The 14,875-nt window shown below is 19.8% G+C and overlaps 3 protein-coding genes across 3 annotated transcripts in view; 2 read left to right on the top strand and 1 right to left on the bottom strand.

Moving 5' to 3' along the window:
• Nucleotides 1–5,507, bottom strand: part of LOC102672625 (osmotic avoidance abnormal protein 3-like) — a 12,332-nt gene extending 6,825 nt beyond the window's left edge. Inside the window, 3 exon segments of the mRNA XM_031512214.1 lie at nucleotides 2,763–2,834; nucleotides 5,432–5,479; nucleotides 5,481–5,507. Coding sequence (XP_031368074.1) covers nucleotides 2,763–2,834; nucleotides 5,432–5,479; nucleotides 5,481–5,507 — 147 coding nt within the window.
• On the top strand, nucleotides 5,302–6,617 carry LOC102673116 (cytochrome c oxidase assembly factor 7 homolog). Its single transcript, XM_006619273.2, has 3 exons — nucleotides 5,302–5,719; nucleotides 5,780–5,914; nucleotides 6,094–6,617. Exons 1-3 carry the CDS (start codon nucleotides 5,617–5,619, stop codon nucleotides 6,555–6,557), a joined length of 702 nt encoding a protein of 233 aa, XP_006619336.1. The 5' UTR covers nucleotides 5,302–5,616; the 3' UTR covers nucleotides 6,558–6,617.
• A 2,953-nt stretch (nucleotides 6,618–9,570) lies between these two features.
• LOC102673252 (GILT-like protein 1) lies at nucleotides 9,571–14,799 on the top strand. The gene is made up of 5 exons (XM_006619274.2): nucleotides 9,571–9,931; nucleotides 11,962–12,120; nucleotides 12,828–13,025; nucleotides 14,000–14,155; nucleotides 14,270–14,799. The coding sequence occupies exons 1-5, from the start codon at nucleotides 9,854–9,856 to the stop codon at nucleotides 14,372–14,374; spliced, it is 696 nt and encodes a 231-aa protein (XP_006619337.1). The 5' UTR covers nucleotides 9,571–9,853; the 3' UTR covers nucleotides 14,375–14,799.
• Nucleotides 14,800–14,875: the final 76 nt, after the last annotated feature.

Below are 14,875 nucleotides of genomic sequence, written 5' to 3'. Positions count from 1 at the left end.
TTAAATGATTAAAAAAAATGTTTATATATTTATATATTTATTTCTAAAATATATAACATAAACCTATAACATAAGGTATATCCTAAAATATATAAAATATTTATGTTAAACTTATCGTTATCTTTCTATAAATTCAATTAATTGACCTTTGATTTTATACGAACATTAATAAAACGTGATTACTTGTGAAACATCAGTTTATACTGTTATTGATTCAATTTCGTGGAAATAATAATAACGCAATAATAATTTTTCTTTGTACAAAAATATTATATATGTATATATTTTTTATTTAAAATATTGCTATTATATTTTAAAAATCGATATAAAATATTTTTTAATTAGATATTTTTTAATTAGGCTACTGATAATCTAATTAAATAATGTTTATAAAAAATTTTTCGAATATTAAAATTTTTATGTTTAAGTCTATATAAATATAAATATTAAATATTACTAAAACATCATTAAAATATTATCAAAAAAAATATGAAATGAAAATATAAAGAATTCAATATAGAGATATAATTTTTCTATCAATTTAATGCAATACGCAATATAATTATATATTATATTATATATAATCAAATATAATATATTTAAAAATTTATAACTATTTATAATATTATTATCAGTTACAATAATTATTATTTCGTTATTTAAGATAAGATATTATTTTTTGCAATAAACAACTAAATATTTATTTCTAAACAAAATACGATAATCTAAAATTACATATTACTTGAAAGTAATTAATATTATTATAATGATCCGTGAATTAAAGATAACAATTGAAAATTAAACTTACTAAATATATTAAGAAGTAAATAATGAACGTTTTTTCCAATAATTTTTTTCCTTAGTAAACCATTTAATCATCTTTCATTTTATCTTTCTGCATTCTTACATAACCTACATTCCTAAATTATAAAAATTTAAATAAATATATAAAAAACGAAGTTTATATTTTATATTTTTAAACAATAAAAGAAAAAAATTATTTTGCCTTTCAAATGTTAACTTTTCATTCTCATAGAATGTCTATCAATGTTCTCCATGACTAAATATATTACGAAGCTTCGTGAACGTTAAGTCGTCATTAAATTTACTATTCCATAATATATTCAGAAGGTAACAGCACGCTAAGCTGATCTGTGTATACGTGGTGCATAGATAGCGATATTGAATTCACGTCTTTCTCATATAGTACGTGAATGTTTACTACAGTGTTGCTTATCGATAGGAATATATGCCAAATCGATGGAAAGCTACAGTTATGACACCACTTTATTTTTTTTCGTATTTTTCCTTCTTTTACGCTTATGCATGACGATACACGTGGTTGACACACTGACACATGAAATGCGCGTGTATATTAGATTTTTGAGTGAATGTGATTATATATATGATTCATAATAAATATATAACAGTGACGTATAAAAGTCAGTCAGATAAATTTTTTTGAATCTTTTCTTGAATTATTAATTAGATAATCTTTAACATCTTAATAATTAATAATAAGTATAATAATTTTTTTTATAGAAAATGACACTGTAATAAAATTAATTATATTTTTCAAAGTTAAAAAAAGTATATAATTCTTGCATACCATTGTATATATTTTTATAATTATTTTTATAATCTATAAAACATAGAAAAATGAAACAATCAATAATTGTTCATATAAATAAACTAGTTTATTATAATATTCTGTTATAATATTCCTTGAAATTTATACTTTTATCGTTGAAAAATAATGGGATGAAAAGGAATATAAAAAATACAAGATATTTTTATTTAATATTTTTAGTATAAATTTTTGAATTCATTAATTATAGTATTTAACTTATTCTTTTATTTAACAGAAACTCAAATTCTTGATATTTTATATCATAATTAATTTTATATTAAAATTTTGTATTAAAAAAAAATTTCTAACGATAATTTAGATAAAATAGATGCTGAAAAAAAAATAAAAAATTTTTTAATTAAAAATATATAAAACGAATGAGATATTATATTTTAATATGAAAAATATCACAATAATTATGTTTAATATATATATATATATATAAAATGAAATCTTTACGAAATATTAAAAATACATTTCCAAACTTTTATTAAAATGAAATTAAATTTGAAATCGGTGCGAAACAACATTTTATAAAATAATCATATAAATATAGAATTACATATTGTGAAACTAAAGAGAAATAATTCCTGTTAAAAAATTTAATTTTTCGAACGAATTTTTAATTATATCAATGTTCTTTATAATTTGAATCTTTAAAATCACATCATATTATATAAAGTAATAATAAAAGAAAAGAAACTTTCTATCAAAAAGAAACTTTCTATTGAAACAGACAAGTTAGACATCGTAAAAATTTTCTATCAAAATTTTAATTGAAAAAAAATTGCTTTTTATAGCAATCTAAATAACGATTTGATATTTAATTGATGTCATGTATCTAATCAATTTAGATAAAAAAAAAAAGAAATTTACAAAAGAACATACCATGAAAAATCAAACATGAACATTGTAGCGTTAATGCATGTCAGTCGCATGTTTTGATATGGTCGCTAGGCTACAATGCGTTCAATAGAACAATGAGTTTTCCACATATTTTCAAGAGATAAACAAAACAAGAAAAAGAAATAGAAGCATCATAGTGCATGTTGGTTGATTCATATAAGTGCATGTAATACAAATTTTGAAGCATCGATGTTGTGTTCATTGGTCTTCTTCACTGTGAACGTACCCTGCATCCCTGTTGCAACTCTCGAGCATTCATCGGCCGACATCTTACGGCCACTTTCACAGACTCGCTCATCTGGAGATGAAAAGAAACTAGATCAGACTCCGCCTTGCGATCAAATTTGGCGTTGTATGAACGAATTTCAACAAGACGAAATACGCAATAAATTTTATTTTATTTTATAAAAAGTATAATTTTGACTATTTTTTAAAATTATAAAAATTAAAAACGTTTGCATATAAGAAAAATCAATAAGATCAATAATAGTAACGTATAATAAAGTATAGTAATTTAATTATTTTATTAATTTAATTGATTTAATTTTTTAATTAATTTAATTTTATTAATTTAATGAATTTTATTTTATAATTTTTATTTAATTTCTATAAAATATTTTGAAATATATATATTCATATATCAATACTATTAATATAATTATGTCAATTTTTTGTGTGTTTTTATGAATTTTTATTTTATAATTAACGTATATTTCAAAATCGCTATATCAAAAAGCGATAACATGCGTAAAAATAATATTAAAAAATAGAAAATAAAAAAACAAACGAAATGTGAATATATTTTGAAACATAAAAAAAAGTCGAATATATATTAAAAAATTGAAAATTATTTCAAATTGAATAAAATATCAATCTAAAAGTTTAAAAAATGTTATAGCTAATTTAAATAAATTTTTTTTGAATATTAGATGAGATTAGAATATTTTATGTAATTATAATATAATATTTAATAATATTTAATAATAATAATAATATTTAATAATATTTTTGACGCCATTAGAAGCGATACCAATCGATGTGTTTTTTAAGAATTTAGTAATTTTTAGTTATTAAATATAATAATTAAATAATTAAGTAATTTTTAGTTATTAAATATTTTATTTATGTGTTAATAGAATGTGTGTGTTGTCCTTGAATTCACTTAAGCGTTGAATCATCTTAAATTATGGCATATACTCATATACATCTATTTTTGTATAAATACATGATCATAGAAATATATTTAAATGTGAAACATATTGTTTGAAATTATATAATATAATAAAAATTTGATAATTTAAAATTAAAATTAAATGTATATATATTATATATATGATACATATATATTATAAGTAGATATATCATACATAAATTTTAAATTATTATTTATAATATGAAAGTATAATATGAAATAATATACTGAATTATTTTAAAAAATAATATAAGAATTATATTATTGAAGTCATTTAATTAATTTAATTGTAATTTAATAAAATCATTATGTCACATATTAAAAATAATGAAATATTAACTTGTTAAGATCTATAGATAAATTCTAAGAAATTATTTCTATTTTTTCTCTTAAGATCTAGTTATTAATATTCAATGTTTTATTTATTATTATAGATAAAATAAATAATAAATAAACTGAAAATAAAGTATTTTATATGTATGTATATTCATAAATAAAAATATTTAATATATGTATTAAGTGTATGTAAAAAACATTAAATAAGTTGTAAATATAATCAATCATATCATTTAAAGTACTACCTATATATAATCGCATAGAATCGGAATATCAATCAAATTGGACAGACAGTGAATATGTAAATAGGTCAAGTGCAAAAGGTTAATAGATGAGTATGAAAGTACTTACTAATCCTATATAGATAACTTAATCCTATATAGATAATCACTGATGTTCTCATGTCAAAAAAAGTTATGTTAGATACAAAAGCACATAAATACATACATACATATATATATTACGATACATCGAGAATAAAGTTAAAGAGGTACATATAATTTATTCTATATTTACGCTTGATAATATATACATGAATTCTGATCAATTCTCAAGAAAAGATAAAAAGACGGCCTTTTAATCAAATAAATGTTTTGATAATTCTGAAAATTAACATAATAGAAGAAAAGTTTGGAATAATGTAATTTTGAATATATCTTTATGATAGAATGATACTTATATAAATTTTTTCATTTATCATATTTATTTAAATATATTTTAATATAAATACATATTCAAATACATTTAAATGATCAAAGAAATTTTGTACATTTTATTTATAATTTTTGTTTTTTATAAGTCTTTTAAGTCAAAAATATCAAACTTAACTTTTAATTTACTAAAAATTATGCAAATATTTATATATATTGTTATATAATATATTATTTATATTTCATTAGATTATAAAATTCTTTCTTTTGAATTAATAAAATATTCTATTTTTATTTATTATGTGAAAAATTACTTAACATAAATTTAAAAAAAAAATACAAAATTTTTAACTAAAAAAGATAATTCTAATTTTTTTTTTATAATTGTTACATATGTTTTAAAATCTTAAGATTTTCATATAAAATAATATAATTTGGTAACCTTAATTTGATATCAAAACAATTAAAACATCAAATATGTAATTCAAACAAATTTTAAAAAGAATAAAAGAATATAAATTTTTATTAAAAACAATTTATATTAAGTTTTATTAAAAATTTAGTAAAAAGTATTAATAAATTTTTTCGTTACTTACTTTAATATAACGTATATTTTCTTCCTCAACATATGAATTATCTTATAATTATGAGGAATAATTTTTCATATGTAGTTTCAGAATAATTTGACATGTATAGTATACCGCATGACAAGCACACCTGAACTGACAAATACGTTCCAACGTGTGAATTACTAATACCTTCGTTGTCGACTTGCGCTCATTCGAAAAATCATAGAATGCGCACGCACATCATTTCGTCGTGATTGGTCTTCCACATAGAAACCATGTGCTTATCTTATTGATGATTTTGATATAAAATTGTGATTTTAAAATATTTAAGAAATGGCAGGATATGATCTTAAAAATAGCGACGAAGTTCAAGAATATTTAAAAAATCTTCATATAGAATATCAATTTGGATGTTTAAATGAGAAAAAACCTGAAGGTAATGAAATCGTTAATGATTCTAACCTCATATTTTATAATATTTTATGTTTTTGAATAGTTTGCCATTTATTGGGTGATTATAACGAATCTATTAAACAAGATTCTAAAGAAGCATTAAAAATATATAAAAATAATTGTGATGAATTCAATTATGGAAGAAGTTGCACAAAATATGGTGATTATAAAGTAATAGGTAAGTAAAAATAACGCATAAAATAGCGTATTGCGAAAATATTTTCATTTATTTATCAAGTACAATTTATGATATGATATTATTTTTTGTTTTTAATAATTTTGTGTTTTTAATAATTTTAATGTTAATATTGATTAAATTATTTATTATTTGTAAAATTACAAATTGAATTCATATAGGTAAAGAATGTGCAAAGGATCCTATAGAGGCATTCAAATACATGCAAAAAGGTTGTGATAATAGTGATCCAAGAGGTTGTCTTCATGCAGGCGCTCTTGCATTATCTCAGACAAAACTTGAATCAAGCAAGAATTCTCAGATTTCCCTTGGAATTAAACTGCTAAGAAAGGCTTGTGATGCTAACCAAGAGAAAGCTTGTTTTTATTTATCAGGCATTTTCTTAAGTGGTATAGAAGGAATTATAGAAAAAAATTTAAAGGAAGCATATGTATTATCATTAAAGTGTTGTGAATTGAACAATCCCTATGCATGCGCCAATGTATCTTTAATGCATAAAAAGGGTGATGGTGTGCAACAAAATGCAGAATTGGCAAACACTTTCAGATTACGAGCTGAAGAAATAATGAAGGAATTACAACAAAATAGAAGTTCAATAAAATTTCATCAGGGTATTAACCTTTAATTTTATTTTGTTATTATTATATTGTGTATAGTAGATATGAAGATAAAATTTTGTAGTAAATATAATAGTGATTAATTATAATCTTTTATTCAATGAACATATGTATTATAAAAAGATATAATTTTATAAGTACCAAATTATGATCTCAATTCTATGAGAGATTTTTGTTTTTATTAAAGTATTATCTTCATTGTTTAATTATTTAAAAATTTATAATTTAATAAACTCAAAATATTTCTATTACTTCTTTTATATTTATCAAATTGCACATATATATATATATATATATATATATATAAACAAATGAGCATGAATTATTTATTATTAAATCTTGGCTTTTTAAGGCCTGACTATTAAATTTTGAAAGATTATTTTTTTATATCATAGAAATGATAATTTTATGTCAAGAAATGATAAAAATTACATACATATTCAATCTTTATTTTGTAGTTTTATGATTAAATTAAAAGTTGGGCTACTAATACATTTATTAGTACATTATTGTATTTTTTAAAATAAACTTAATTAAAAACAATTATAATTGTCTTTAATAGAAATTTTGAAAACAAATTATCAAATAATTATTTTTAATTACATTGCAAACAATTATGTACAGATCATTGTTTAATAGCAATTTGTCATTTAATATACTTATATTTCTAATGAGAAATTTGTAAAAATCTTTTGTTTGCTATGTTAGATTACTTAAAATTAAATATCTTTTTAACGACAATTCTTCATGTTCATGTTTTTCATGTTCTTGATGTTTATTGTAAATCGAAATGTGCAATTTGTTTCACTTTTTATAGCTTTTATATTTACATCTAATTTAGTAATCAGTTTTTCAATCATACAATATTTTTTTATTTTTTATTTAAAATATCAATAATTTTTATATTAAATTGACTTTATTAATTCAATTATTAAAAGTATTATGAAAGGTAAGTATCACAAATGAAAAATTTTAAGCTAATAGAAAATACATATATAAAAGAAAAAAATAAAAATAATAATAATAATAAAATAAAAATAAAAATTTTTTTTTAAATTCTTTTTTTGTATAAATCAATTTCCTCAATATTAAAGAAATTAATTTTCTCTTACAATATAATAATAATAATAGTTTTTAAAAAAAAAGATTAAAAATAATAAATATAACTTGTTTTATAAATATTTTTTTTTATGTATTTTGTTTTTTTGTATATATTTTGTTTTTTTTTTTTTTGTATGTATATTTATGTACAACACAACACAATTTTTCGTAGCTAATTTCTTTCCATTAATACTTTAATTTATTGTTTCACTCTAAGTGAGACGCATCGCATCTCACGTTAATAGGAACGTATATATTTGATAAAAACTAGCGTTCTATTTAAGAAATGATATAATTCTAGATTCAAAGTGGAATGAAAATAAATTCTTCATAAGAAATTATCTACAAAAATTAATTCCAAATAAATTATTAAGTAAGTTAATAAATAATAAATTAAATTTTTACAATTTTTTTAATTAGTATAAATTTTACAAAAAATAATGATAATTTTACAAAAAATATTTATTCAGTTTTAATAATTTTTTAAATATATAGTCAACACAATCAACATTTTCAGAAAAAAATCCATTTTTGTCCATTTATCGATTTCAGATAAAGGTTAATCAAATATTATGTTTGAATAATTCATCATATTTGACAATTTCTAAAAAAAATTATACAAATTAAAATCAAAACTAATTATATAAAATTATAATTATAAAAAAATGAAATTACATCACAAACATTACAATATGTTATTTTTTGTTTATATGTTATTATTTTTATAATTTAAAATATATTATAGACGTATTAAATTTCTATTTAAACTTTAAAATTTTTTAATTTTTATTAATAAAAATTATTATTTACTTCTTATTTTTACTTTTTTGTTTTTATTTTAAAATGAATTTTGAATAAGCTTCTATTAATAAAAAAAAAAAAATTTTTTTAATTAATTTTTTATTTTATTGAATATTTAAGAAGTTATTATTATATGACATACAAATTTATAATTCATCAAACCTGTCTGAAACAAATTTCTCAAGATTTCCATCAAGATTATTTTTGTTAATAAAATATTTTTAGTTATAAATATTACTTTAACTTTTCATAGTGCCCTCGAGACAAAAGAGATTATTCAGAGGAAAGAACAAAGAGAAAAGAGAAATAAGCTATCAATCAAATACAGGTTTTATATAAATATTCTGGTAAAAAATATCGCGATACTTATTTTTAACAGTATGTAATTAATTAATTAATTATTTAACTAATTAAATGATTTTACTATTAATGATTATTTTTCTAAAATTAAAATAACTTTTTTAAAGATTAACAAAGATTGACATTCGTAATTATTGTTTTACTTTGTTTTTACAAAAAGTTTTTTAATTTTAGATTTAATTTAGTTTTCTAAATTAAACATAAAAGTTTTTTTGAAATAATAAAATGGCTATTGATATTTTAATTATCAAACAATTATATGTAAAATTTGTGAATAATGAATAATTGTGTATTTAAATATAATATACTATTGGTAAGTCATTAAATGATTTAATTTCATAATTATTTTTCTTTAATTTATTATCAAAATAATTTTATTTTATATAAAACTCAAATAAATCATGCTCAAATAATGATTTATATTAATTAATTTTTTTAAATAGAGTAATATATAATAATATAAAATATATTATGATGCTAAATATTAAATTTTGTATATCTATATTTATTTGAGTAATGAAAAATAAATTTATATTATTTTGAAAAGTAATAGTATTTTCTTTTAGAATAGTTTTTATTTTAATTTACTACTGATTGGCATAATACAGAAATTATTTGAAAAACTATTTCAGAAGATATTATTTTAAAATAATCACAAAATTATTAATTCAAATATATGTATGTAATATTAAATATATATATTATAATATGAATATCATATCAGATATTAAATATTTTTCAAATATTTTACTTCTAACTAATACTCAAATCGGATATTTATGAACGTTGGTACATTCGAAGGATAAAAGATGAATCGAAGTAAGAATGGTGCAAGTATTCCTCGCAAGGGAATGTTTTAAATGCCATCGAACGTATTATTGATTATTTGTCTCTCTTCCCTTCCATGTCTCTCTTGTTCTTGCTCTTTCTAGCAGCCCCCTTCTACATTTTCGAAGTCTCCCACCTCAGCATCGGTCGACATCGCTATAGACAAAGCTAGTTTAAAGGCCGGTGGCCGGTTTGAAAGCGTACCAGAAAGATCATGCGGTGCTATCTGTTTACTTCGAGCTCCTTCATCGCGGCCATACTCCTCGTTGCGTTCCTCGGTCATAGTGACTCGGTGAGTGAAAATTCTTTTAGTTTCACTTTTAATGGATTGTCGTCAAGCATATATTTTTAAAGATTAATTTTAAATGTAATTTTAAATTTTGTGTGTCTTTATTTAGAATTTACAATTTTGAATACAAAATTTTATTTATTGAAATTTTAAATTAAAAGAATTTTTTTTCTATTATATTTCTCTTATAATTCTAAATAGAAAATTTTATAATGTCATTTGGAATTTTCTTTTATTTTCATTTGAAATATAGAGATTCTATATATTTTTATTTAAAATGTACAATTTTTGTTTTTTTCTATATTATATAATATGTATATATCATATGTATATCAATTAATTTTTATTATATTCATTTATAATTAATTTTTCATTGGAAAATTAAGCATTGCGAATTAAATTCATTTTAAAAACATAAATATGATACAATAAAAAGGATGTGTCTGAATAAATAAATTTTTGTATCCACAATAATGACAATTTAATCATTGATTGATCTTTTTTAAATATTATGGATTATTACAAGAGATTATAATGGACAAAAGTATAGAATAGAGTTTTATATATTAAAATAAGTTATTTTTAAATTGCAATTAATTGATTTCTATTTTACATAGATAATTTATTTTTATTGAAATCATTTTTATATTTTTAAATATTTTTTTTACTTAATTAACAAATAATAAAAATAATATTATTATTAATATTCTCTCGTCTACAAGTTGTACCAAACATATTATTTTAACCCTCAAGTAATGGATTATAGTAGCTAGCCAATTTATGATTTATGATTCATGCAGAGTATTACAAATTTGCGTCTCGAAATTTAATCCATCTATTTAATCCATAATATTTATTAATAATGTATATGTAAAATATTCTCTATAATTATTTAATTATTATAATATAAAACTTTGTATTATTATTTTTTTTACTTATTTGAAATAAAATAATTAATTTTTTTATATTATTTATAAATAAAAATTAATCCTTTTTAATAGTAACTGCATAAATAATAACTTTCTTTTCTATGTCGATTCCTTTTTTTTTTAAGGATTATTTTCTAATGTTCTATATTTGATTTTTCATAATATATTTTTTAATTTTTCAAGAATTTTTATATTATTTACAAAAATTAGTTATATTTAAAAAAATGTGTATATATATAAATCTTAATCTAATTTCTTTGATCTTTTGATATGTTAGATAACAAGAACAATTATTTGCAATTTCGTAATTATATCATTGTTTCAATACTTCTGTCTTTTCTAGTAATTTTTTTAACAAAATGAAAAAAAATTAATATCAATTGATTTGATATCTAATGATTGATTGATAATTTTAATTTGGAACTCTAATAACTTTTTATTTTTGTACACTAGTAGAATGCTAAAAATAAATCCGGTTTTAAAGAAGTTTTAATCTTGAGTACCTGAACCTGTTTATTAGATATTCATGATGATGCTGTTTCTTTGTTTTAAGAGTTACAAGAGATTGAAAAATATATTATATCTTTTTTACCCACTAATTGAATTACAATCTTATTGATTAATTCATCATGAACTAAGTTACGAATTTTAAAATTCATAAGTTGTATTGTAATTTCATAACTTAATTATTAAAATTTTGCAATATTTTGAAGTATATAAAGATTTTAGAATATTATAAAATATTGCGATGAAATGAAGAAAAAATATAATATTTATTATTATATTTATTATACTTATTATATTTATATAATAATATTATTACAATTATATATAATAATTTCATATTAAAAATAAATTATGAATATTATTTAAAAATAAAATATATCAAAATTTTAAGTATTAATTTTTAATATAATATAAAATACCGAAATAATATAAAAATAAATTACATAAAAAGAATATAGATCACTGATGAATATAATTTCGTTAAATATTACTTATATTTTATTATAACTGTAGAAAAAAAATAATAAACATGATAGACATAATTAGATATTGCATTTTTATAATTAGTTCATGATAATTTACTATCTAATTGTATAGGTGGCCAGCAATGTAGCAACAAACAGATTAAATGTTGATGTTTATTATGAATCGCTGTGTCCAGATAGTATACGATGGATCAAACAACAACTATTGCCTCAATATGATATACTAAAGGATTACATCAGCGTTTCTTTCATTCCCTATGGGAAAGCAACGGTGAGTTGTGGTTTGCATTAAAACTTCCTCTATCTTATTTATTATAATATATCGATTTTGAAAACATTTAATATAATTAAAAAAATTTCAATTAAAGTTTTACAATTTAAATTATTTATTGCAATCTTTATTTAATCAATCTTTAATTCTTCTTAAGAATTAAAAGTAATTATTAACTAGATTAAAAATTAATTATAAAAATTGTTTATATTCTAAAATTATTTTAACTTGTGCTTAAATATATTATATTTATAGTATCGATTTATTTATCATTTATATATTATTTGCAATCTTAATTTAATATTGATATTGTTTTTACATTGATTGATTCAAAAATGCATTTTAAAAAAAAATTCAAAAAAAAGTTATTATCATGTTATTACATATATACTATTGCTTCTTATCACATATTCATTAGAATTGTGACATAATTAGAAATGATTAAAAAATTACGATTTTTTAAAAGGTAATCATTTTGAATCAAATCACATTATATTGAAATATCAAATTAAAAATTTACAATTTAAAATCTTACTTACAGGACTTACTTTAGGTTAAAAAAAAAATACAAGCAACGATTTTCTATATCAATAAATATAAATTTTGAGTTATGTTATTTTTCCAGCAAGTTTACAAAATTATTTATATATTACGAAGTTTAAAAATTAATTTATTGTACTGAATATTATCTAATTCTAAATATATAGTACTGGCAAGATCCTAACACTCAAAAATGGCACTTCTCATGTCAACATGGAATAGACGAGTGCAATGGGAATAAGGCTCAGGCATGTGGCATTCATGCGATACAGAACAACGAATCGGCTGATAAAATTCAACAACTTACTGTGAGTTTGATTGGTTGTGCAATGACGTCGCGATTCCCACCATCTTCCATTCTAGAGGTATATATTTATTTATCATTTTCTTCTTAGCAATATTCAATGATCGTCAAGATTTTTCGTTAATTTTTAATCAAAAATCATATTTTATGATTCATGTATACAAAAATACAAAAATACATATTTATAAAAGATTTTTATAAAACAAATTTGCACATGCTTCCAATAAAAAACATTCAGCAATTATTAAAATTGAATGAGATCTGATTAAAAAGTTTCGTATATTTCATAAGTACTTAAATTTAAAATTATTAAAATAAAAATATTAAAATAAAAAATGAGATATAGATATATTAGAGTAAATGAGATATAGATATTTGTAATTAAAAAATTGTTTTCTTAAGAACTTTTTATTCATATAATTTTTTTTTATGTCCAGTTTTCAATTATAATCTTATTTCGTATGAGTACTAAATTATAAATTATTAGCCAGAGATATTGAAAATATTAAGAGATTTAAAAACTCCAAGTTACTAATGTTACTATATATAATAGCAAGATAAGAATGTTTTTAGATAACGGAAATTATCGATTTTATCAGCAAAAAAAACGTTTATAAAGTTAATGTTTTGTCCTTATGTCACAATTTTTAAGAAGCATTGATAGAGTAAAGAGAAGTATTAAAGAGATAAATTATTGAAGTTTTTCAATATTTTTTTCAATATTTTTAATATCTATAATAATAATTATTATTATTTTACATTATTATTAATTTTTTATTCTAACATTTAAATTTTTTAAAATTATACAGCATTCATATTTATGAAATTTGAAATTTGATATAATTAAGAAATTTGATATAATTATAATTTTATAATTAAAATTAATTATTTAAATTAGTCAGCATATCTAAATTAAAATTTAATATTTTCGATAAAAAAAACTTCTTTAAAAAAACTATTAAAAATTTCACAAAAATTTTATATTTTTAAAATAGATGAAATTTTTTTATAAAAATAATTTGATTAAACTTCTAGTGCGCCGAAAAAGAAGGATTAAACGAACAAACGCAAGCGAGCATTAACGAATGCATTAACAGCTCTCTATCTAATGAATTGTTGGTTGAGTATGGCAAGAAAACGCAAGAGTTGAAACCCGATCTCTCTTTTGTTCCAACGATCACAATCAATGGAGTGAGTATTCAATATTGCAAGCACGTTTCTTTTGTATGCGTGTTCAATTAATGCTGAATCATTCTTTAATCATTCTTAAATTCATGATTATATTTAATCATTCGTTTATTTCAGGTGAATTCAAGGGAGATACAAAGCGCTGCACAAAATAATTTCTTTAAATTAATTTGCGACTCTTTAGATGGAACGAAACCGTCTCAATGCAGTGCTTGCAAATAATCATTACTTAACCCTTTTGCTACTAAAAGATCTTTGTAGTGAATGGATCACATTTTTATACAAACTGCAGTGTTTCGCTATAATCCACGTGAAGGATTATATATAGTTAGTTATATAAGTTAATGATAAATTCAATATGGAAAAGAGAATTCTAATTCCCACTTGTGAAAGCAAACTTCTTGATTTTTCGCAATGATATTGTATTTTGTATAAGCTACGTATTTTGTTAAACATTTGTGTAATGATTATGACATGTGAGAAAATTATTAATAAAATTGATTTGTGTGGAAATTATGTATTGGAAAAATATATATCTATTGTATTAAGAAATTGTAACTGAATAATTATCCAGAAAAAAGTGTCACTATATATGACTCAATATATGAGAAATACAAAAATAAACTATTCATCTTTTATAAGCATAACAAATTTTCCTATTCTTACATAAAAATTTAATTTTATTACTACTAATTTTCACATTAGAATTCAGAAAATAAAATG

The sequence above is a fragment of the Apis dorsata genome, unplaced genomic scaffold (assembly GCF_000469605.1).
Source record: "Apis dorsata unplaced genomic scaffold, Apis dorsata 1.3 scaffold_400, whole genome shotgun sequence".
In the NCBI taxonomy this organism is placed as follows: domain Eukaryota; kingdom Metazoa; phylum Arthropoda; class Insecta; order Hymenoptera; family Apidae; genus Apis; species Apis dorsata.
This window is presented reverse-complemented; position numbering and strand designations above follow the sequence as displayed.

Coding starts and splice junctions, on each gene's coding strand:
- LOC102673116 (XM_006619273.2), top strand. CDS start 5,617: ATGGCAGGATATGATCTTAAAAATAGCGACGAAGTTCAAGAATATTTA. Junction 5,720..5,779: donor AAATGAGAAAAAACCTGAAG/GTAATGAAATCG, acceptor GTTTTTGAATAG/TTTGCCATTTATTGGGTGAT. Junction 5,915..6,093: donor TGGTGATTATAAAGTAATAG/GTAAGTAAAAAT, acceptor GAATTCATATAG/GTAAAGAATGTGCAAAGGAT.
- LOC102673252 (XM_006619274.2), top strand. CDS start 9,854: ATGCGGTGCTATCTGTTTACTTCGAGCTCCTTCATCGCGGCCATACTC. Junction 9,932..11,961: donor TCCTCGGTCATAGTGACTCG/GTGAGTGAAAAT, acceptor CTAATTGTATAG/GTGGCCAGCAATGTAGCAAC. Junction 13,026..13,999: donor CACCATCTTCCATTCTAGAG/GTATATATTTAT, acceptor TTAAACTTCTAG/TGCGCCGAAAAAGAAGGATT.